Source organism: Ranitomeya imitator, chromosome 4 (genome assembly GCF_032444005.1).
Source record: "Ranitomeya imitator isolate aRanImi1 chromosome 4, aRanImi1.pri, whole genome shotgun sequence".
NCBI lineage: Eukaryota > Metazoa > Chordata > Amphibia > Anura > Dendrobatidae > Ranitomeya > Ranitomeya imitator.
The window spans coordinates 606277685-606303113 of NC_091285.1; the positions used below are offsets into that span (position 1 = coordinate 606277685).

General features: G+C 42.4%; 1 protein-coding gene across 1 annotated transcript in view; it reads left to right on the forward strand.

Moving 5' to 3' along the window:
- The window catches only part of LOC138674289 (pyroglutamylated RF-amide peptide receptor-like), a 469095-nt gene that overhangs the window by 400312 nt on the left and 43354 nt on the right, over positions 1–25429 (forward strand). Inside the window, exons 2-3 of the mRNA XM_069762153.1 lie at positions 18575–18733; positions 19404–19465. Coding sequence (XP_069618254.1) covers positions 18575–18733; positions 19404–19465 — 221 coding nt within the window. The remainder of the gene's footprint in view (positions 1–18574; positions 18734–19403; positions 19466–25429) is intronic.

The following is a 25429-nucleotide window of genomic DNA, read 5'->3' on the forward strand; positions in this document are numbered from 1 at the left end:
GCCACAGAGCAGGAGGTTACAGAAGTCGAGGCGATTGATGATGAGGGCATGGACTAGGGTTTTTGCAGATTCTTGGTTTAGGAATGTATGGATCCGTGAAATATTTTTGACTTGAAGGCGGCAGGAAGTGGAAAGGGTTTGGATATGCGGTTTGAAGGAGAGATCAGTGTCAAGGATTACCCCGAGACAGCAAGCTTGTCGGACTGGGGAGAGCGGGCAGCCGTTTACTGTAATGGATAGGTTCGTTGGGGGGGTCGCGTGAAATGGGGGAAAGACAATGAATTCTGTTTTATCCATGTTAAGTTTTAGAAATCTAGCGGAGAAGAAGGATGAAATAGCGGATAGACTCCTGGATTCTTGTCTTTTGAATGACTTATGGTACAAAGTCTCATATAATATTGATTGATAGCTGGACAACCTATTTGTTTTGAATTGTTAATCATGTGTGGTGGAATTCTTTCTATTATAGTAATCTGGCGTCTCCTAGACGGCATTTTTGCTTTTTTACTCTTTGTTGTTCAATGTCCTTTTTTGGCTTGAATAAAAATACATTTGATTTTATAAAGTGTGGGATCGCTTCTTTGTCCCTTACATGAATTGATGTGGGATTTGGCCTATGATCCAGCGGTGTCTGTCTTTTTAGGCGTGCATAAAAGCATGGTCGGCCCAGTTTTGTGCCCTACTGAAAAGAAGAACACTACTAAACAGAGGCCAGATAGAGTCCAGAGTAACTCTGCTGTCTCATTATAGTGAATGGATTCCTCAGAGGTTTCATCTGAATCACGTCACTCAGAGATTTACATGGAAACCCCGATGCAGGTGCTCAGCATAGAGCATAGGATAAATGTCATCCTAACCGCTGTGTTAAATGTTCCCAATAAAAGCTTCAACTCAATACACAAAAAAGCAAGTCCCCACTCATGTCCATCATCGGTTAACGGAAATATAGGGGGCTTTCTTGTTACTGGTAGTACAAAGGTTCTGGAAAAGCTCTATGGTGCCTCACCCCCATAAGAAATCCAGATAATTCTGTGTTCTCAAATCCAAATGCCCCCTCCCTTCTAAGCCCCACAGTGTGCTTAAACCACATTTAGCATTCACATGTTTGTCAGGGGTTTCATTTTCAAAATGGGGTCACTTGGGGTGTATTCTGCTCTTTCATCATTTAGAGGCTCTGTATGTGGTATTGCCACATTCAGCAGAAATTGTGTAATTTATTTTATTTTCACAGCTCTACGGTATAAACTTCTGTAAAGACCTGGTGGTTTAATTTGCTCATCACCCCTCTAGATACATTTCTTGAGGGGTTTAGTTTCTAGAATGGCATCATCTGTGAGGAGTTTCCACTGTTTAAGCACACTGGGGCTCTCCAAATGCGACATGGCATCCGCTCTCGATTGCAGCCATTTTTGCTTTAAAAAAGTCAAACAGCCGAGCCCTGCCTTGCACCCAAACAGTAGTTTTTCCCCACATATGGGGTATTGTCGTACTCAGGAGAAATTGTTCAACTAATTTTGAGTTTCATTTTTTCTTGTTGACCTTTTAAAAATAAAAAAATAGGGGTTAAAGTAAAATCTTTGTTAAAAATGTTCATTTTTTTCCTTCCATATTACATTAATTCCTGTTAAGCACCTTAATGGTTAATAAAATTCTTGAATGTGGTTTTGAGGACTTTCAGGGGTGCAGTTTTTAGAAAGGTGGCCCTAGAAAAATGGTTTTGTAAAAAATTAGAAATTGCTGATCAACTTTTAACTCTTCTAACTTCCTAACAAAAAAGTGTTGTTTCAAAAACTGTGCTGATGTAAACTAGACATGTGGTAAATGTTATTTAGTAACTATTTTGTGTGTCATACCTGGTTTTTAGAAAGAGGGGCAATGAGGGCTCTACAAATATAGTTGGGATCAGCCAACTGCACACCAAAAGCAAGCATGTATAGGGAGAGAACAAGTGTGCAATATCATTATGATCACCAAAATATAAAAAAAATATACTTTTTATTGGTAATTTTCTCAACTAACAAAGACAAGTAATAATAAAAATAATTTAAAAGCAAAGAAGCTAAAATAGCCCACCCGATGTGTCAGTAAAGTGCCCAAGTGAAGTAGATGTGGGTGAGCTGCTGCTTCTACTCGCTCTGGCACTCTACAGAAAACATGTTTCCCCTTCCCAGTGTGCTGCTGTGTGTAGGGTGCATCGCACTTACTTATGGTCCACAGGCCTCCTTTGGCTCCAAGTTTTCGGCTTCTGACACCTTGGCAGCAATCAATCCAGGGGACACAGATTTCCTAAAAACAATCAAACTTTTACTTGACAACTGGCAGGCTTTACAATCATATAGGCTAAAGCCCAACGGGTTGTCGTGTTTCCCACAGGTACCGGACACAACTTGAGCCCTTGTTCTCGGTTTGGGTAGAATGTCCCTCTTGCTATCTTCTATAGCACTAGGAATTCTTCTCCACCACTAGCAGTGCATCGGATTGCAACACCTCCCACCTCCTAGAGTTTGAGTCCATCTTTCCCTGTAGCTTCACGGCATGAGTGCTCCCAAGGTCCCCGACGTCCATGTTGTGGTCCCCAGGCAGATGGAATCAGGCGTAAGAGTATTTTTGGCAGTCCACTGTCCTGAGTATTAGTTCCCCTTACCCAAAATGGGCCTGCCATTACAGTTACCCCTGCCTAGGCTAGACTGCGGCCCCATCGGGTGTTACCCTTGACAACATGCATGAATGTAAAATACATTTAAGCCCTTAGAGTGTCAGGGAGCAGACCATTAGCTCCACCACTCCTACATGTCCATGTTAGGACAAACATCCCTCTTCTAATGCCCACTCCAAGGTACACGGCAAAACAAATAAAGTACTAATTACAGTGTACAAAGTCAATTTATAGGCAAAGTTCACATATTTGATGAACTTCAGTTGCAAAAAAGATTATATAGATCCTGTATAAAGAATGAAAAATGTGCAAGGTTTTTTACATTCGCTATATTCGCTATATAGATTCTTTTTTGCAACTGCAGTTCATCGAATATGTGAACTTTGTCTATAAATTTACTTTTGTCATTACTTTATATTAAATCATCATAGGGTCTATGTTTTCATTATTGTATGCTATAATTGATACTTGATTTGTTCTGTGTACCTTGGAGTAGGCATTAGAGGAGGGGTGTTTGTCCTAACTTGGACACATTGGGTTAACTATTTTAGCTTCTTAATTGTTTTTATCATTACTTGTCATTGTTTGCTCAGAAAATCTCCAATAAAAGTATATTTTGTATGTTTTAGTGATCCTGATGGCATTGCACACTTCTTCTCTCCCATTATATAACTCTCTGGTATAAAGGCATAAGAATTAAAAGTTTGAAAATTGTGAAATTTTCAAACTTTTTGCCAAAGCTCAGATAGTTTCATAAATAATCATATCGCACAAATTTTACCACTATCATGAAGTATAAAATGTCTGTTTCAATTTTGTGGTTTCCTACCTGCCAGGTTCAAAGAATGTGAAGGCGGATGCTCTTTCTAGGAGTTTTGTGCCTGACTCCCCTGGAAATTCTGAGCCCACTGGTATCCTTAGGGATGGGGTGATTTTGTCGGCTGTCTCCCCAGACTTGCGACGTGCTTTGCAGGAGTTTCAGGTGGATAAACCTGATCGTTGTCCGCTGGAAAGACTGTTTGTTCCGGATAATTGGACCATTAGAGTCATCTCCGAGGTCCATTCTTCTGTGTTGGCAGGTCATCCTGGAATATTTGGTACTAGAGACTTGGTGGCCAGGTCTTTTTGGTGGCCTTCCTTGTCGAGGGATGTGCGTTCTTTCGTGCAGTCTTGTGGAGTTTGTGCTCGGGCTAAGCCTTGCTGCTCTCGGGCCAGTGGATTGTTGTTACCTTTGCCTATTCCGAAGAGGCCTTGGACGCACATTTCCATGGACTTTATTTCGGATCTCCCTGTCTCTCAAAAAATGTCCGTCATATGGGTTGTGTGTGACCGCTTTTCTAAGATGGTTCATCTGGTACTCTTGCCTAAGTTACCTTCATCCTCTGAGTTGGTCCCTCTGTTTTTTCAAAACGTGGTCCGTTTGCATGGCATTCCGGAGAACATCGTTTCTGACAGGGGATCCCAGTTTGTGTCTAGATTTTGGCGGACGTTCTGTGCTAAGATGGGCATTGATTTGTCCTTTTCGTCTGCATTCCATCCCCAGACGAATGGCCAGACGGAACGAACTAATCAGACTTTAGAAACTTATTTAAGGTGTTTTGTTTCGGCTGATCAGGATGACTGGGTTTCCTTTTTGCCGCTTGCCGAGTTTGCCCTTAATAATCGGGCTAGTTCTGCTACCTTGGTTTCTCCTTTCTTTTGTAATTCGGGGTTTCATCCTCGTTTTTCCTCTGGTCAGGTGGAGCCTTCTGATTGTCCTGGAGTGGACATGGTGGTGGATAGGTTACATCGGATTTGGAGTTATGTGGTGGACAATTTGAAGTTGTCCCAGGAGAAGGCTCAGCAGTTTGCTAATCGCCGTCGTCGCGTGGGTCCTCGACTTCTTGTTGGGGACTTGGTGTGGTTGTCTTCTCGTTTTGTTCCTATGACGGTCTCTTCTCCTAAGTTCAAGCCTCGGTTCATCGGTCCCTATAAGATCTTGGAAATTCTTAACCCTGTGTCGTTTCGTTTGGATCTCCCGGCATCGTTTGCTATTCATAATGTGTTCCATCGATCGTTGTTGCGGAAGTACGAGGTACCTGTCGTTCCTTCGCTTGAGCCTCCTGCTCCGGTGCTGGTAGAGGGGGAATTGGAGTATGTTGTGGAGAAGATATTGGATTCTCGTGTTTCCAGACGGAAACTCCAGTATTTGGTCAAGTGGAAGGGTTATGGTCAGGAGGATAATTCTTGGGTGATTGCCTCTGATGTTCATGCTGCCGATTTGGTCCGTGCGTTTCATAGGGCTCATCCTGGTCGCCCTGGTGGTTCTCGTGAGGGTTCGGTGACCCCTCCTCAAGTGGGGGGTACTGTTGTGGGTTCTGTTTTTGGGCTCCCTCTGGTGGTTACTGATGGTACTGGGTGACTTGTGTTCTCTGCGGTCTCTGGTGTCCACCTGTTCCATCAGGTTATGGGTGTTTCCTATTTAACCTGGCTGTTTTGTCATTTCCTCGCCGGCTATCAATGTAATCAGCGTGTCTGTTTGCCTTTGCTCCCTGCGTCTGTTATCTTCTGGACGAGCTAAGTTTTGATTTTCCTGTTCTATGTTTTGCTTACTTTTTGTCTTAGTCCAGCTTGCTGTTATGTGACTCCTTGCTGCTGGTTGCTCTAGTGGGCTGAAATTACTCCTCATGTTCCATGAGTTGGCACATGAGTTCAAGTAATTTCAGGATGGTTTTTTGAAGGGTTTTTCACTTTTGTATCCTCTGCTATCTAGCTTTAGCGGGCCTCATTTTGCTGATTCTGTTTTCATTTCTACGTTTGTGCTTTCCTCTCATTTCACCGTTATTACATGTGGGGGGCTGCTATTTCTGTGGGGTGTTTCTCTGGAGGCAAGTGAGGTCTGTGTTTCTTCTTATAGGGGTAGCTAGTCCTTCGGCTGGTGCGAGACGTCTAGGAATCATCGTAGGCACGTTCCCCGGCTACTGCTAGTTGTGTGTGTAGGTTCAGGATCGCGGTCAGCTCAGGTTCCATCACCCTAGAGCTTGTTTTTGTTTTTCTGCTAGTCCTTTTGTGATCCCCTGCCATTGGGATCATGATAGGGCAGATATTAATAGCCTGGAGAGGGTCCACGGTTATTGGCCCCCCCCTGGCTAAAAATATCTGCCCCCAGCCACCCCAGAACAGGCACATCTGGAAGATGCGCCTATTCTGGCACTTGGCCACTCTCTTCCCATTCCCGTGTAGCGGTGGGATATGGGGTAATGAAGGGTTAATGCCACCTTGCTATTGTAAGGTGACATTAAGCCTAATTAATAATGGAGAGGCGTCAATTATGACACCTATCCATTATTAATCCAATTGTAGTAAAGGGTTAAATAAAACACAAACACATTATTTAAAATTATTTTAATGAAATAAAAACAATGGTTGTTGGAGTATTTTATTCTACGCCCAATCCAGTCACTGAAGACCCTCGTTCTGTGAAAGAAAAAACATAATAAACCAACAATATACTTACCCTCTGCAGATCTGTAACGCCCAACGATGTAAATCCTTCTGAAGGGGTTAAAACATTTTGCAGCAAGGAGTTCCGCTAATGCAGGCTGCTCCTTGCTGCAAAACCCCGGGGAATGAGGCTAAATATAGCCCTCTGCTGGATGTTCATAGATCGTGGGAACTTACCTAGAAAGCTCCCAGGCTTTTTTTAACTTATTCTATCATATTGTGGGGACTTACCCCTCCAGCATAGGCTGGTTTTTGGCACAGATATACTATAATGGTTGCTATGTGTGGTAGTTTATTAAGCACTGCTTGCACTTGTACTAGGACTACTACCATAGCATGAAATAGATCCTCATTTAGTACTTTTATGTGATAGGTATCATCTTTTTCGGACACTGTGTCCCTGTGATATATATTGTGTATGATCTGTTGTCAACACTATATCCACCACCATCCTACGTTGTTTATGCTATCCATGATATATATTTTTTTGATGGAGACTTAGTTGGCATGTTGTGCATGACTTTGTGCGTGCGGTCCTATATTGCATGTGTATCCCACTGAGGACAGTATATATATATGTTTTACTCCTTAATATGTTGTGTTTGGTAATGTTGTTTTTTTGTACTTAATAAAAATCTTTTTTGATTTTATGTACTCTTGACATCTACTTCCTGGATTCTCTTTATTGGTTTGGTTTGTATTTATGGGAAGAGTCAATTTAATAGGCCAGGTTCTTTATATATGACTGTCTCCATTTTTAGATTAATGACTGTCCCAAGAATGCGCCATTTTGAGACAAGAATTCCAAAGGTACACTCTACTGTTCTTCGGGCCCTGGTCAGTCTGTAGTTATAAATCCTTTTAGTGTGGTTCAAGTCCCGACTGGAACATGGCTTCAGTAGGTTTTCACACATCTGAAAGTCCTCATCCCCAACCATAACAAATGGCATCGGTGGGCCTTGAGTGTTGGGGAGAAGTCATGACAGTGGAAAATTAAAATTTTTGCCATACAAACGTCGGCCCATATCAGAGTTCTTGAAAGTCTGGTAGTCATTGCCATGGCCAAAAGCTCCAATGCCCATGGCGATAAAGCAACAGTCCACATCTGCTATTGCCATCAGCACTGCAGAAATTTTTTTCTTGTAGTTGAAGTACTCCGATCCAGTTCTGGCGGGTTTGATAATGCGTATGTGCTTTCCATCCACCGCTCCCAAACAGTTGGCGAAATCACACACACTCCAGAATTTTTCTGCAATTTCCATCCACATGCCCACGGTGGGTAGGGGTATAAATTCATCCCGGAGAACGTTCCACAAAGCCCGACAGGTGTCCGCAACTTTTCCAGACAAGGTGGAGATTCCAAGCCGGTACTGAAAGTGGAGGGATGATAAGCTCTCTCCGGTTGCCAGAAATCTGAAATAAAAGAAAAAATAAAATTACAATCAAATTGATTTATGGTGGTGTTTAGCTAAAGACATAAAGGAAAATATAAATAATACATGGCAGACCAACAATAATTATGACTGGCATTTGCTTAGAAATATTACGTACCTTAATGTAACCATGAGACGTTCCTCTGCAGGAATTGCTCTACGGAGCTGGGTGTCCTGTCTCCGGATGTCTCCTTGGACACGACCAAGCAAATCCCGAAAAGAGTCTTCAGACATCCTGGTATATTCTGGGAATTTGTCCGGGTTGGCATTAAGTTCGCCATATAGCGGAGTTCAATAATGGGGTGTCTCCAAAAATGCCTACGCCGTGTCCTTCTCTGTCATTCTCTATTTCTATCAGCTTGATACTTAAATCCAGGTTGAAATAAAAGCTCTCCATGCGAAGATCCATCATGATGCAAGATAGAGTAGCAAACTGTTAAGATTTCAGCAGTCCAAGGGTCAATATATAGATATCCGATAATACACGCCCACTGTAGTCCCATTGGCGGTGTCTGTGTATCAAGATTTTTCTCCTTTTAAATTTTCCACCATGCGCACAGAAAACGCATACGCATGCAAAACGCATGAAAAAGCGTGAAAACGCCGTTTTTTAAACCACATGCGTTACCTTATGCGTCTAAAAAACGCTGCATTTGTACGCATTTTCATGCGGTTTTCCGTGTGTTTGAGGTTGCGGATTAAACGCTGCGGATTCTAACGCAAATGTGAAACTAGCCTAAGTCAAGGGCTTCAGAGCAACATTTGTCAACAGCAACTTGCAGAAAAGGCGCACAAGAAAAACATCTGTGCAACTTGCTATCATGCAACTATTTCAGAGCTCTGATTCTGCTGTAAAATAAATCAGCCAAGTTTATGACTTGCATTGAATTCTTTGGCAATTCTATGCATCTTGCAACTTGCAACAGAAAATCCATCTCATTTGGAAACATTTGTTCCACAGTTAACAGAATACCTCAGGTCACAGTCCAACACAATAGAAAATTATTAGATGTGATATCGCAGTGCGTCATTCCTTATTTCAGTGTTGTGTGACAAATGTTGCTGTGTAACTCTAGCCTAAATGTGGCATGTTGGTCTTCAGATTGTTACAGTTGGTCAAGTCTATTGGCATGAAGTAAATGGTCATTGTCTTTCAAAGCCATTTCTCCAATAAGGCTAGGTTCATAGTTCGATCTGAGCCTTTATTGGGTTATTATTATTATTTATTATTATAGCGCCATTTTTTCCATGGCGCTTTACATGTGAGGAGGGGTATACATAATAAAAACAGGTACAATAATCTTGAACAATACAAGTCACAGCTGGTACAGGAGGACAGAGGACCTTGCCCGCGAGGGCTCACAATCTACAAGGGATGGGTGAGGATACAGTAGGTGAGGATAGAGCTGGTCATGCAGTGGTTTGGTCGATCGGTGATTACTGCAGGTTGTAGGCTTGCCGGAAGAGGTAGGTCTTCAGGTTCTTTTTGAAGGTTTCGATGGTAGGTGAGGGTCTGATGTGTTGTGGTAGAGAGTTCCAGAGTAGGGGTAATGCGTGGGCGAAATCTTGTATGCGATTGTGGGAAGAGGAGATAAGAGGGGAGTAGAGGAGATCTTGTGAGGATCGGAGGTTGCGTGCAGGAAAGTACCGGGAGACGAGGTCACAGATGTATGGAGGAGACAGGTTGTGGATGGCTTTGTATGCCATGGTTAGGCTTTTGTACTGGAGTCTCTGGGTAATGGGGAGCTAGTGAAAAGATTGACAGAGGGGAGAGGCTGGGAAATAGCGGGGGGACAGGTGGATTAGTCGGGCAGCAGAGTTTAGAATAGATTGGAGGGGTGCGAGAGTGTTAGAGGGGAGGCCACAGAGCAGGAGGTTACAGAAGTCGAGGCGATTGATGATGAGGGCATGGACTAGGGTTTTTGCAGATTCTTGGTTTAGGAATGTATGGATCCGTGAAATATTTTTGACTTGAAGGCGGCAGGAAGTGGAAAGGGTTTGGATATGCGGTTTGAAGGAGAGATCAGTGTCAAGGATTACCCCGAGACAGCAAGCTTGTCGGACTGGGGAGAGCGGGCAGCCGTTTACTGTAATGGATAGGTTCGTTGGGGGGGTCGCGTGAAATGGGGGAAAGACAATGAATTCTGTTTTATCCATGTTAAGTTTTAGAAATCTAGCGGAGAAGAAGGATGAAATAGCGGATAGACTCCTGGATTCTTGTCTTTTGAATGACTTATGGTACAAAGTCTCATATAATATTGATTGATAGCTGGACAACCTATTTGTTTTGAATTGTGAATCATGTGTGGTGGAATTCTTTCTATTATAGTAATCTGGCGTCTCCTAGACGGCATTTTTGCTTTTTTACTCTTTGTTGTTCAATGTCCTTTTTTGGCTTGAATAAAAATACATTTGATTTTATAAAGTGTGGGATCGCTTCTTTGTCCCTTACATGAATTGATGTGGGATTTGGCCTATGATCCAGCGGTGTCTGTCTTTTTAGGCGTGCATAAAAGCATGGTCGGCCCAGTTTTGTGCCCTACTGAAAAGAAGAACACTACTAAACAGAGGCCAGATAGAGTCCAGAGTAACTCTGCTGTCTCATTATAGTGAATGGATTCCTCAGAGGTTTCATCTGAATCACGTCACTCAGAGATTTACATGGAAACCCCGATGCAGGTGCTCAGCATAGAGCATAGGATAAATGTCATCCTAACCGCTGTGTTAAATGTTCCCAATAAAAGCTTCAACTCAATACACAAAAAAGCAAGTCCCCACTCATGTCCATCATCGGTTAACGGAAATATAGGGGGCTTTCTTGTTACTGGTAGTACAAAGGTTCTGGAAAAGCTCTATGGTGCCTCACCCCCATAAGAAATCCAGATAATTCTGTGTTCTCAAATCCAAATGCCCCCTCCCTTCTAAGCCCCACAGTGTGCTTAAACCACATTTAGCATTCACATGTTTGTCAGGGGTTTCATTTTCAAAATGGGGTCACTTGGGGTGTATTCTGCTCTTTCATCATTTAGAGGCTCTGTATGTGGTATTGCCACATTCAGCAGAAATTGTGTAATTTATTTTATTTTCACAGCTCTACGGTATAAACTTCTGTAAAGACCTGGTGGTTTAATTTGCTCATCACCCCTCTAGATACATTTCTTGAGGGGTTTAGTTTCTAGAATGGCATCATCTGTGAGGAGTTTCCACTGTTTAAGCACACTGGGGCTCTCCAAATGCGACATGGCATCCGCTCTCGATTGCAGCCATTTTTGCTTTAAAAAAGTCAAACAGCCGAGCCCTGCCTTGCACCCAAACAGTAGTTTTTCCCCACATATGGGGTATTGTCGTACTCAGGAGAAATTGTTCAACTAATTTTGAGTTTCATTTTTTCTTGTTGACCTTTTAAAAATAAAAAAATAGGGGTTAAAGTAAAATCTTTGTTAAAAATGTTCATTTTTTTCCTTCCATATTACATTAATTCCTGTTAAGCACCTTAATGGTTAATAAAATTCTTGAATGTGGTTTTGAGGACTTTCAGGGGTGCAGTTTTTAGAAAGGTGGCCCTAGAAAAATGGTTTTGTAAAAAATTAGAAATTGCTGATCAACTTTTAACTCTTCTAACTTCCTAACAAAAAAGTGTTGTTTCAAAAACTGTGCTGATGTAAACTAGACATGTGGTAAATGTTATTTAGTAACTATTTTGTGTGTCATACCTGGTTTTTAGAAAGAGGGGCAATGAGGGCTCTACAAATATAGTTGGGATCAGCCAACTGCACACCAAAAGCAAGCATGTATAGGGAGAGAACAAGTGTGCAATATCATTATGATCACCAAAATATAAAAAAAATATACTTTTTATTGGTAATTTTCTCAACTAACAAAGACAAGTAATAATAAAAACAATTTAAAAGCAAAGAAGCTAAAATAGCCCACCCGATGTGTCAGTAAAGTGCCCAAGTGAAGTAGATGTGGGTGAGCTGCTGCTTCTACTCGCTCTGGCACTCTACAGAAAACATGTTTCCCCTTCCCAGTGTGCTGCTGTGTGTAGGGTGCATCGCACTTACTTATGGTCCACAGGCCTCCTTTGGCTCCAAGTTTTCGGCTTCTGACACCTTGGCAGCAATCAATCCAGGGGACACAGATTTCCTAAAAACAATCAAACTTTTACTTGACAACTGGCAGACTTTACAATCATATAGGCTAAAGCCCAACGGGTTGTCGTGTTTCCCACAGGTACCGGACACAACTTGAGCCCTTGTTCTCGGTTTGGGTAGAATGTCCCTCTTGCTATCTTCTATAGCACTAGGAATTCTTCTCCACCACTAGCAGTGCATCGGATTGCAACACCTCCCACCTCCTAGAGTTTGAGTCCATCTTTCCCTGTAGCTTCACGGCATGAGTGCTCCCAAGGTCCCCGACGTCCATGTTGTGGTCCCCAGGCAGATGGAATCAGGCGTAAGAGTATTTTTGGCAGTCCACTGTCCTGAGTATTAGTTCCCCTTACCCAAAATGGGCCTGCCATTACAGTTACCCCTGCCTAGGCTAGACTGCGGCCCCATCGGGTGTTACCCTTGACAACATGCATGAATGTAAAATACATTTAAGCCCTTAGAGTGTCAGGGAGCAGACCATTAGCTCCACCACTCCTACATGTCCATGTTAGGACAAACATCCCTCTTCTAATGCCCACTCCAAGGTACACGGCAAAACAAATAAAGTACTAATTACAGTGTACAAAGTCAATTTATAGGCAAAGTTCACATATTTGATGAACTTCAGTTGCAAAAAAGATTATATAGATCCTGTATAAAGAATGAAAAATGTGCAAGGTTTTTTACATTCGCTATATTCGCTATATAGATTCTTTTTTGCAACTGCAGTTCATCGAATATGTGAACTTTGTCTATAAATTTACTTTTGTCATTACTTTATATTAAATCATCATAGGGTCTATGTTTTCATTATTGTATGCTATAATTGATACTTGATTTGTTCTGTGTACCTTGGAGTAGGCATTAGAGGAGGGGTGTTTGTCCTAACTTGGACACATTGGGTTAACTATTTTAGCTTCTTAATTGTTTTTATCATTACTTGTCATTGTTTGCTCAGAAAATCTCCAATAAAAGTATATTTTGTATGTTTTAGTGATCCTGATGGCATTGCACACTTCTTCTCTCCCATTATATAACTCTCTGGTATAAAGGCATAAGAATTAAAAGTTTGAAAATTGTGAAATTTTCAAACTTTTTGCCAAAGCTCAGATAGTTTCATAAATAATCATATCGCACAAATTTTACCACTATCATGAAGTATAAAATGTCACGAAAAACTATCTTAGAGTCACTAGAATCCATTGAAGCGTTCCAGAGTTATCTCATAACGTGACATTGGTAAGATTTAAATATGAGGCTCGGCCATTAACCTACAAAGTGGTTCGGTCCTTAAAGGGTTAAGCAAATGAATATTTGTACACAATATTTGAAAGGTTCAAAAAATAACCTTTCAAGTTTGCACATCCGGATTGGAATAAATGGGTTTTTGAAATTCCTGTTTTGTTTCAGTCCTCTAGTTCATAGATGAAAATGTAAAATACGTTTCCATGCATTACTAGATATATATATCTTTGGATTGATAGCGCAAACCTGCCATTTAGCGCTTCCTCTATCACAGCTGCCAGAAATGTGTCATATAGGTTTATCTCATCTACCAAAGCTATCCAGCCCGCTTTATTATAGCTTTATCTCTTGTAGTGATAGGTTTGCAGATGAAAAGGCCTAAAGGCACCAACATCAACCTACTGGAAGGAAGGCAGAATAATCCTACACTACAAGTAATTATCGTCCAAAACACATTTTCCTATAAAGTGACAATAAATCAAAATGTTATATAAAATGTTGTATACTATTGTAAATTGCGGAAGCTTTGATGTAAATGGGCTGCTAAATCATTATTTTTTATATTCCATGCTTTATTCCCTTGAGTAGCAGCACCAGAAGTTTTCGTCTTTCTCCAAGGTCTTGACTGATTAAAACTACATACACTCTTGGCCAAGGCAAAAGGGAATATTAACAGTGGCCAATGTGACACTTCATTGTTAAATTAACTGTCATTATTCAACAGTATTTTGTTAACAGGTCTGAGACTTCAAGGGGCATTCCCATCTCTAATATCCTATCCCAATATGTGGTAGGTGTAATAATAATAATATTAGCCAATACCTCCAATTAGAAATCTATTATAGTTTTTCTGATTCTGATCTATGTCTCTTTCCTCATGTGCAGGCATTGCAGGATCTTAGGTATCCATGGGTACAACCACTGATATAGTGACAGTTGGTTAGCTAGTATTCGGAACCATGGATACCTAAGGTCCTGCAATGCCTGCACATGAGGAAAGAGATATAGCGAATTAGAAAAACTATACTACATTTCTTATTGGAGGTATTTGCTAATATTATTATTATTACACCTACTACATATTGAGGTAGGATCTTGGCAATGGGAATACCCCTTTAAGTCCACATCTTACAAAATGTCATCTTATAAAAAGAGCTGAGATTTGTTTATATGAAGGCAGGTGAACATTTATTATATTCTTTGGTTGTATATCTAAAGCCATCCATACACACTAGATGGAAGTCGGCCAAGCAAAGCTTTAGCCGATCGTTTGGCCGTCAGCCATCTCAGTCGGCTATCTAATACACAGCGCTTGTTTTACCGAGCGCTTCTATGTTCTCTTAGAAGAAAACCTGTTGGAGTCTGCAAAAGACGCGGGACTGGGACTGAGATTTGTCTTCCAACAAGAAAATGATCCCAAGCAAAGCAAAATCTACAATGGAATGGCTCACAAATAAATGTATCCAGGTGTTAGGCTGGTTTCACATTTGCGTTTTTTTGCCGCTGCGTTTTAGCGCAAAAAAATGCATGTGTTTTTTTTCCTATACTTAACATTAAAAACGCATGCGTTTGTTTGCATGCGTTTTGCCGCATTTTGACGACGCATGCGTCGTTTCTATGCTTGCGTTTTGTTGCGGAAATGCAACATGTAGTAATTTCTAGAGGTGTTTTTTTTGCCACAAAAAAGCATGCTTTTTTTGCGGCAAAAAAATGTATTGCTGTCTATGTAAATGCATGCGTTTTTAAGCACATGCATTTGCTTGCGTTTTTAGACGCATGCGTTTCAATAGAAAAAAAACAAGAAAACACACTGATAATCCATCCCCCACCATAAGGCCGGGGACGAGAATCGCACAAATGTTACCAAAACAGTGATCCGTGTGCAGTGCGAGGATGCGATTTTCTCGCATCAAATGATCCGTGTGACATCCGTGTGACATCCGTGTGACATCCGTATGGCATCCGTATGGTAAGATTTTCTCACACACTTGCAAAATGAGCAAATAATGGCTGAGCCTTTCCTGTCACCTGCCCAATGCCTGAGAATTTCTCGCAAGTCACACTGATGGTCCGTGTGCTGTGCTATTTTTTCTCACCCCCATAGACTTTCATTGGCGATTCTCAGCCGAGAAACGCTGACAATCGCAGCATGCTGTGATTTCACTTGGATCCTGAATACGGCCGAGAAAATATTGGATGATGGGAGCTGCCCCATAGATTAACATTGGGACGAGTGCTATGCGATTTTTTATCGCATTGCACTCGTCCGTATTACGGTCTAGTGTGACCCCGGCCTAAAGGTGATAAAGGGATCCAAACCCTAACCCTAACCCTAGGGATCCTAACCCTAACCCTAACCCTAGGGACCCTAACCCTAGGGATCCTAACCCTAAACCTAACCCTAACCCTAGCTATTTCTGTTTATAGTGGGTTTTCTAGTTGATTTTGATGATTGGCAGCTGTCACACACTTCTCATCATGCGTTTCAAAAATGCAAGTGCAGGAAAAAACGCATGTAAACGCGTCAAAACGCCACTTTTTTTTACCACATGCAAAAACGCATGCGTCTAAAAAATGCAGCGTTTGCAGGCGTTTACATGCGTTTTTTTCACCACCTGCGTTTGCGTTTAAAACGCTGCGTTTTTAAACGCAAATGTGAAACTAGCCTTAGAATGGCCAAGTCAAAGTCCAGACCTCAGTCCAATCGAGAATCTGTGGAAAGAGCTGAGAACTGCTGTTCACAAACGATATCCATCAAACTTCACTGAGCTCGAGCTGTTTGCCAAGGAAGAATGGGCAAGAATTTCAGTCTCTCGATGTACAGAACTGATAGAAACATACCCCAAGGGACTTGCAGCTGTAATCGCTGCAGAAGGTGGCGCAAAAAAGTATTAAGTTAAAGGGGCCGAATAATATTGCACCACCCACTTTTCAGTTTAGGAATTTCCACAAAAATTTAAAATGACCAATAAATTTTGTTTAACTTCACAATTGTATTCCACTTGTTGATTCTTCACCAAAAATTGACATTTGGTATCTTTATGTTTGAAGCATGATATGTGGGAAATGGTTGAAAAGTTGCAGGGGGGGGGGGAGAATACTTTTGCAAGGCACTGTAAACTCATCTTTCTCCATTGATAATATTATATAGATTTTTTTGTTGGGTTATATCTAAAAGGTCGTTTGCACAACAAATTTTTATTTTATTGTTTTTAACGGTACTTGTGTTATCATATTGCAACTGACTACAACCATACTTTTGATTATGGCACACATTTAAAACATCATAAGTTTTGTCGCATAGTGCCGTAATACCTATATAACGCTGAAGAATTAAGGCGTATTCTTTTCTGTAAAGTACTAATAGTTAATAATTGACACACTAATTTTTATAGAACACCAAAAAGAGTTCAGGTTCTGAAAACTCATATTTATTACCCATATTAGAGAATTCTGCATTTGGGAACGTGTCAATTTCTTTCATAAAGCATCTTCAGGAAAAAGCTGGCGGCTTTTATCCTGAAGTGGCTCTGTTGCCAGCATCTTTTTCCATTATCTTCTTTATATAGAGTGGGCAGAATTCAACTGAAGTCACCCAAAGAATGAACATGTAACTTCTGTAAACCACTTCATAGTTTTCGTAACGTTTAGAGGTTCAAAGAAGGAACAGAAGACATAATGTGCGCAGTCGTTTTTACATTGCTGTGCATTATGTTCTTTTTTGCGGCAGTGCTTCAGCGCTTTTCAATTCAGATTCCACAGGCAATCTGCCTAAAAAGACATCATGTGCACATACCCTTAAAGCAAACCTGTCAGCACGATTTTGCTAAATAAACTACAGACATTGTCATGCTGGCAGGGTTAAACTGATTAAAATGATATCTGGGGTGAATAAATCCGTCTTGTGATTCTTGCGTGATCAGTGTTAGGCTGCCGTCACACTAACAGTATTTGGTCAGTATTTTACATCAGTATTTATAAGCCAAAACCAGGAGTGGAGCAATCAGAGGAAAAGTATAATAGAAACACGTCACCACTTCTGTATTTATCACCCACTCCTGGTTTTGGCTTACAAATACTGATGTAAAATGCTGACCAAATACTGATAGTGTGACGGCAGCCTTAGAAGTTTTCAGTTAATGAGATTCTCGTGCTCTGGGGTGGGACTGTGGGCAGAGTCTTATCTTCCTGTTTAACATTGCCAACCTGACAGTGTCTGTAGTTTACTTAGCAAAATCCTGCTAACATGTTCGCTTTATAGGGAACCTTCAGAATCTACTACACGCAACAGTTTATATGTCTATGTAGCACTTTAAAAGATAAGAAATGTTTATTTGTTTTTTACCTCAATTTAATGCTCCAGCAGCGAGATATTGCATTTTGAAGTTTGGCATATATGTGTCTGTAAGTGCAGTGGGCATGACAATGCACTTACAGCTCAGCCTCAGCCTATTTTCTGTGCCTAGCACCACTCCCTGGTTGATTGACAGGTCATTGAATATGCCAAACAGCAGGCAATAAAGCATGAAACTGAGAAGCTTTAAGTGCATAGTCATGCCCCTATGCACTTACAGACACACACACACACACACATATATATATATATATATATATATATATATACAACACTTAAAAATGCAATTTCTCTCACCTGGAGCATCATTTTGAGGGTCATTAGGTGATCAGCTTGCTTAGCATTTAAATGGCTACTCAGTTATATACATAGTGTGAGGGCATACACGTTTCTGACCGTTTTCTTTGGGGTCCTTTGTTCACGATCCACCACCACTCTTGGCCAGAGAAGTCGGTGGCTACCAAATATATCTTTCTTCTGCATTACACAGACAACCCATTGATTTGTATGGTTACTGAATAATGATATGTTCCCCTTGTGGTGGCGCTGTAGGCAAAGTTAATACTTACTCAAGGTTTCTCACAAATTACAACCAATTGATCAAGGTTCCAGCAGAGAGACACTTTGCATTTAGCTTTTTTCAAGCGACCCATCTTAGGCTATGTTCACAAGTCCGCTAATCCTCCTTTAGAATGGATCCAGCAGCAATCTATTGGCACTCTGCTTTTAAAAAGCTGATTTCAGCTGGATCTGTTTTTTTTAACATTGAAGTTTATGAAAATTGGATCCGTTATCTGTTAAATAGCCATCATTTTTATTTTCTTTTGAAACTAATCCAGTAAGCAAATAACAAATCCTTTTTAAATGAAAATAAACGGATGGATATTTAACAGATCCAGGTTCCATAAACTTCAATGTTAAAAAATGGATCCAGCTGAAATCAGTTTTTTTTAGAAACGGTCAAAAAAAGTTGTGTCAACAAAAAATTTTTTGTCAATGGATTGCTGCTGGATCCGTTCTTGAGGATGATTACTGGACCTATGAACGTAGCCTAGTGAGGAACGATTGTTCGACATAAAAAACCTTTCTAATTAGAAGGATCAGATAAATCCGAATTGATAAAAGCTGTGCATTATAGGAATCAATAGGATTTATGGGGAATGTAGCAGTTGATATAGCCTGAGCAAAATGTATAATTAGGTCTACAAGGACGTAAACAGCTTAACCAGATATATAACATTTTCATCCACAGGACCATTTGTCTGTAAGATGGTTCCATTTATTCAAACAACAGCGGTGGTGGCCAGTACATTAACCATGACGTGTATCGCGGTGGAAAGGTACCAAGGAATTGTCCATCCACTGAAAATGAAGCGGCAGTACACCAACAAGAGGGCCTACAAGATGCTTGGTAAGAATTCCCCTTTGCCATTGTGACTAATGAAATCTTTAACATGAACTTGTCTTTTTCCGTTTTTTTTTTTAAATTATAAATTTAGCTGTGTAATTTTAATTTTTTTTCCAGCACCAATTAATTTGGTGTATGTACATCGTGGCCTGTTCTCTAGTGTACTCCTAGTCAGTTCTGACAGTGAAATAACAAAAATAGCTAGTCATCTGAGCAAAACCACCATGGCCATATTAGACTGCTAAGCTTTGTGGTAATCATCTGAGGTCATAGTGAGAACCTATAGGGTGAGTGGGTTGGTCAGGGTCAGTGGGATGGTCAGGGTCAGTGGGATGGTCAGGATCAGTGGGATGGTCAGGGTCAGTGTCAGTGGGATGATCAGGGTCAGTAGGATGGGTAGGATCAGTGGGATGGTCAGGGTCAGTGGGAAGCCACGCAGTCTTCCCTTATTTATGAATGTATTGTGATTTAGGTGCACATCTCATCAATGTAATCTATTGGCAGAGTGCATGAATGATATTTGGTGTATTTCCATTATTCCAGCTTTCCATAAATGAAAATATCAAGAATTAATTTGTGAAAGGGTCACACAATTTTACTTTCAAAAAGTGATCCTTCTTTCTGAATGTCTAGCTTCTTCTTTTTCTGGAGACCATTTTCTTTTGTCTTTTAGGGTTTGTTTGGAGTATCGCTATTGTTGTAGGTTCTCCAATGTTACATGTACAGACATTGGAGGTAAGCAACTGACTCATTCATACAAATGCTTTTCTTTTGATGCGATAGGGATGATTTACTAATATGTGCACACATAGACATTCACGAAAAATGTAGGTTATATTGCTGCATTTTGGCATATATCATTAGATCTATTTATCTATTTTAGACAGTTTTTGCAACTCATTGAACATGGGTGTGTCACCAGGGGCATACCTATAGTGGGTGCACGGGTTGCTGATTCACCCAGGCACTGGAACCGAGACAGACCCCAGAGGTGACTTTGGTCCAGATCAGACTGCTATTAAAGAGTCATGATACGTGGGGACCTGCTGAAGAGTCTTCTTTGGAGCCATTAGCTTACAGTTATGATATATATATGTATATATATACTAGATGGTGGCCCGATTCTAACGCATCGGGTATTCTAGAATATGCATGTTCACGTAGTATATAGCACAGCAACGTAGTATATTGCCCAGCCACGTAGTATATTGCCCAGTTACGTAGTATATTGCCCAGCCACATAGTATATTGCCCAGTCACGTAGTATATTGCCCAGCCACGTAGTATATTGCCCAGTCACGTAGTATATTGCCCAGCCACATAGAATATTGCCCAGCCACGTAGTATATTGCCCGGTCACGTAGTATATTGCCCAGCCACATAGAATATTGCCCAGCCACGTAGTATATTGCCCGGTCACGTAGTATATTGCCCAGTCACGTAGTATATTGCCCACCCACGTAGTATATTGCCCAGTCACATAGTATATTGCCCAGCCACGTAGTATGTAGTATATTGCCCAGCCACCTAGTATATTGCCCAGCCACCTAGTATATTGCCCAGCCATGTAGTATATTGCCCAGTCACATAGTATATTGCCCAGCTACGTTGCCCAGCCACGTAGTATATTGCCCAGTCACGTAGTATATTGCACAGCCCACATAGTATATAGCACAGCCCATGTAGTATATTGCCTAGCCCACGTAGTACATAGCAATGTGGGCATCATATCCGTGTTAAAAAAAAGAATTAAAATAAAAAATAGTTATATACTCACCTTTCGGAGCCCCTGGATCCAAACAAAGTGGTTACCGACGCTCCTCGCACGCTCTGGTCTCAAGAGTGCATTGCGATCTCGCGAGATGATGACGTAGCGGTCTCACGAGACCGCTGTCATCATCTCGTGAGATCGCAGCATGGACCAGTTACCGGAGCATCGCAAACGGGAAAGGCCTGTTGTGGATCCGAGGGGCCGACGGACGGTGAGTATATAACGATTTTTTTTTATTATTATTAACATTAGATCTTTTTCCTATTGATGCTGCATAGGCAGCATCAATAGTAAAACGTTGGTCACACAGGGTTAATAGCAGCATTAACCGAGTGCGTTACACCGCGGCATAGCGCGGTCGGTTAACGCTGCCATTAACCCTGTGTGAGCGCTGACTGGAGCGGAGTATGGAGGGGGCACTGACTGTGGGGAGGAAGGAGCGGCCATGTTGCCGCCGGACTGTGCCCATCGCTGATTGGTCGTGACTGTTTTGCCGTGACCAATCAGCGACTTGGATTTCCATGAGAGACAGAGGCCGCGACCAATGAATATCCGTGACAGACAGAGGGCAGACAGACAGAAAGACGGAACTGACCCTTAGACAATTATATAGTAGATATACAGTTGTGCTCAAAAGTTTGCATACTCCGGCAGAATTGTTGCTTTCTTTGCCTTATTTCAGAGAGTGTGAATTATAACACCAAAACTTTTTCTCCACTCACAGATAGTAGTTGGGTGAAGCCATTTATTGTCAAACTATTGTGTTTTCTCTTTTGAAATCATAATGACAACCCAAAACGTCCAAATGACCCTGATCAAAAGTTCACCTACCCCATTTCTCAATACCGTGTACTGCCTCCTCTAACATCAATGACAGCTTGAAGTCTTTAGTGGTAGTTATGGATGAGGTTTGATATTTTCTCAGATGATAAAGCTGCTCACTCTTCTTGACAAAAAGCCTCCAATTCCTGTAAATTCCTGGCCTGTCTAGCATGAATTGTGTGGTTGAGATATCCCCTGAGTGGCTCAATGATATTGAGGTCAGGAGACTGAGATGGCCACTCGAGAAACTTGTTCTGCTGTATCCAATGACAGGTTGACTTGGCCTTGTGTTTTGATTCGTTGTCATGTTGGAGCATCCAAGTACGTCCCATGTGCAGCTCCAGGGCTGATGAGTGCAAATTTGCCTCTAGTATTTGCTGATAACATGCTGCATTCATCTTTCTTTCAACTGTGACCAAGTTTCTTGTGCCTTTGTAGCTCACACATCCCCAAAACATCAGCGATCCACCTCTGTGCTTTATAGTAGGAATGGTGTTCCTTTCATCATAGGCCTTGTTGACCTCTCGCCAAATGTAATGTTTATGGTTGTGGCCAAAAAGTTAAATTTTAGTCTCATCACTCTAAATTACCTTATTCCAAAAGTTTTGATGCTCGTCTCTGTGCTGTTTTGCGTATTGTAGGCAAGATACTTTGTGGCATTTCTGGCTTTCTTCTGGCAACATGACCATGCAGACCATTTTTTTTCAAGTGCCTCTGTAACGGGGTCTACCAAGCTGGGGTACCTCTTTCAGTACCACACCGTGTTTCAGGAGGTCCACTCTGCTCTTGCTGGATTCTGAATGAAGGACGCTGGCTGGAATTCCTTGGTGACGTGAGAGCATATAAAAGCTGACTGCTACCCCACGTATTTCGAGTCTAAAAAGAAAACACTTTATTTACAGCACACAGAATATATAACACAGATACACAGGGCAGGCCAATAGAAAAAGCAGGCCAGACATTCATTACAATAGCCGCAGGGGGCCGGAGCCTGCCAATATTTAATGTGGGAATTACAAAGGTGAGGGGAGGTCAGAAAGAGAATATCTTGTCCAAGGGCGCAGCCTGTGGACTGATGCATTTCACATGGAAACTATTATACATACATATACTGCATAACATTCTTGGTGCTGGAGGGTTCTGTAACACGGCTCCCCTTTTCAGCGACGCGATCGGCATACACAGTCTGATCCTTAACGGATCGGTTTGGGGATGACCGAAGTTTATGGGGTTGGTACGAGTTCCGTTTGTCAACTTAGTCCATCGGCATTACCGTTTTGCTTGCCGGGTCTGTTGTGGATGGTGATGTCCAGAGGTTGTAGGGCTAAACTCCACCGCAGTAATCTGGCGTTGTCTCCGGAGACCCGATTAAGCCAGACTAGGGGATTATGGTCCGTTAGGAGGGAAAACTGTCGTCCATACAAATATGGTTGTAACTTTTTGAGTGCCCATACTATTGCCAGGCACTCCTTCTCGATGGCCGCATAGCTCACTTCACGGGGCAGTAGTTTCCGACTCAGGTAAGCTACCGGGTGTTCTTGGCCGTCTGGCCCGACTTGGCTTAGTACTGCCCCCAAACCAAACATAGAAGCGTCTGTGTGGACAAGGAAACGTTTAGTTGGATCGGGTGCGGCCAATACAGGGGTGTTGGTGAGGGCGTCCTTTAGCTGGCGGAAGGCTTCCTCACACTCTGGGGTCCAGGTTACCTGGCGGGGTTGATTCTTACGGGTCAGATCAGTGAGGGGCTTGGCTACGCTGCTGTAATTGGGAATGAATTTCCTGTAATAGCCCGCTGTCCCTAGAAACGCCATGACCTGGGTTTTAGTGCGTGGGGTGGGCCATTTGGCTATGGCCTCAATTTTGGCTGGTTGTGGTCTCTGTTTCCCACTTCCCACCCAATGTCCTAAATACTGAACCTCTGCTTTGCCCACATAACACTTGTTTGGGTTCAGGGTGATTCCGGCCTTGTGGATCCTGTCTAATACTATCTATAGGTGATTTAGATGCTCTTCCCATGTCGCACTGTAGATGGCGATGTCATCCAGGTAGGCACACGCATAGTCCTGGAGACTATCCAGAAGCCGGTCAGCCAGCCTCTGGAAGGTCACTGGGGCAGTCTTCATCCCGAATGGCATAACTCAAAACTGGAATAAGCCAAGCGGGGTGACAAATGCCAACTTGGGAATAGCATCAGGGCTAAGGGGAATCTGCCAGTAGCCTTTGCATAGATCGATGGTAGTCAAATACTTTGCCCCTGCCAGCCGGTCTAACAAATCATCCACATGTCGCATGGGATACGCATCCGTCACTGTTTTCTCATTGAGCTTACGATAGTCTACACAAAACCGTGTAGTCCCATCCTTCTTGGGCACTAACACTACAGGGGATGCCCAGGGACTATCTGACTCTTCAATGACCCCTAAACGCAACATCTCTTGTATCTCTTGTCACATCCCTTCTCGTACAGACTCAGGGACACGAAAGGGGGGTTGTCGCAGGGGGGTCTGATCCTGGGTCTCAACCTTGTGTTGTGCCAGGTGAGTGTACCCGGGTTTCCCCGAAAACATCCTCTGTCGCTGCCTCAACAACTCCTCCGCCTGCTGTCTCTCCCAGGGACCTAAGTCTTTACCCCAGTGTACCTGGTCCCATGTTTTAGACTGAGTACTCTCCCCTAAGACATCAGGCAGGGGAAGTCCGGCTAAATCCTCTGCTTTAGGTGCACAGATGGCCACTACCTCTTCAGGGCGCTCCTGATAGGGCTTCAGCATATTCACGTGGAACATGCGGATAACTCTGGGGTCGTCACAATCGGCGACATTATAGGTGGTGTCGGCTATTTTCCCCACTACCTGGTAGGGCCCCTGCCATGCAGCTTGGAACTTGTTCTGCCTAGTGGGCTCTAACACCAGGACCTTCTGCCCTATTTCCAAGGTGCGCTCTCTGGCCCCCCGATCGTACCATATGCGTTGGCGCCGCTGGGCCACCTGCATGTTCCCACGTACAGTCTGGGTCAGCTCCTGTAGGCGGTCCCGGAATTCCAGCACATAGGGTACAATAGGTACCCCTTCTATGGTGCCCTCCCCTTCCCAGTGTTCTAGCACTAAGTCTAGGGGGTCCCTTACCCGTCTCCCGAATACCAGTTCGAATGGGGAGAACCCGGTGGATTTTTGGGGCACCTCTCGATAGGCAAACAGGAGGTGAGGCAAGAATTTCTCCCAGTTCCTGTAGCTCCTGGTAAAAGTCCCAATGAGTTGTTTTAACGTCCCGTTAAAGTGTTCACACAACCCATTGGTTTGCGGGTGGTACGGGGCACTCCTAATGGACTTTACGCCGCACAGCTTCCACAGTTGGTTGGTCACCTCTGCTGTAAACTGGGTACCCTGGTCTGAGATAATCTCCCGGGGAAATCCAACCCGTGAGAAAACCTGGAGCAGGGCAGACGCCACCGTCTCTGCCAGTATGTTAGGTAACGCAACCGCCTCTGGATACCGTGTGGCATAATCTACCACTGTCAATATATGGAAACAGGAACACATGGGCTACTTGCACAGTGAACAAGTCTGTATGATCATGTTCACACACCACCAAGAAACCTGAAGACACAAAAGAGAATAGTAAAACCAAAAACACTCAGTTTGAAAAAATGTTGCAGTAATCCGCAAGTGCTAGTAAAAGATGTAAAAAACAGGGTATTTGGTTGATACGTTTTTTGCAAAAAATGTATACTAAGCTGCTCTACCAATCTTCACGGTATACCCTTATCAGAGCAGTCCTAACTAATGTATGCAATCCCTATCTGATGTATTTAAAAACCTGACCATCTGTATATAACCTGTGTGAACAGGGTTCAGAGAGGAAAAATCCATGTGTGCATACAGGGTAGAACAGCTATTGTGCAGATAGCCCAGGAGGAGTGGTGGAACTCCCCAGTCTTGTAGACACAAGAGAACAATTATGGAAACAGGAACACATGGGCTACTTGCACAGTGAACAAGTCTGTATGATCATGTTCACACACCACCAAGAAACCTGAAGACACAAAAGAGAATAGTAAAACCAAAAACACTCAGTTTGAAAAAATGTTGCAGTAATCCGCAAGTGCTAGT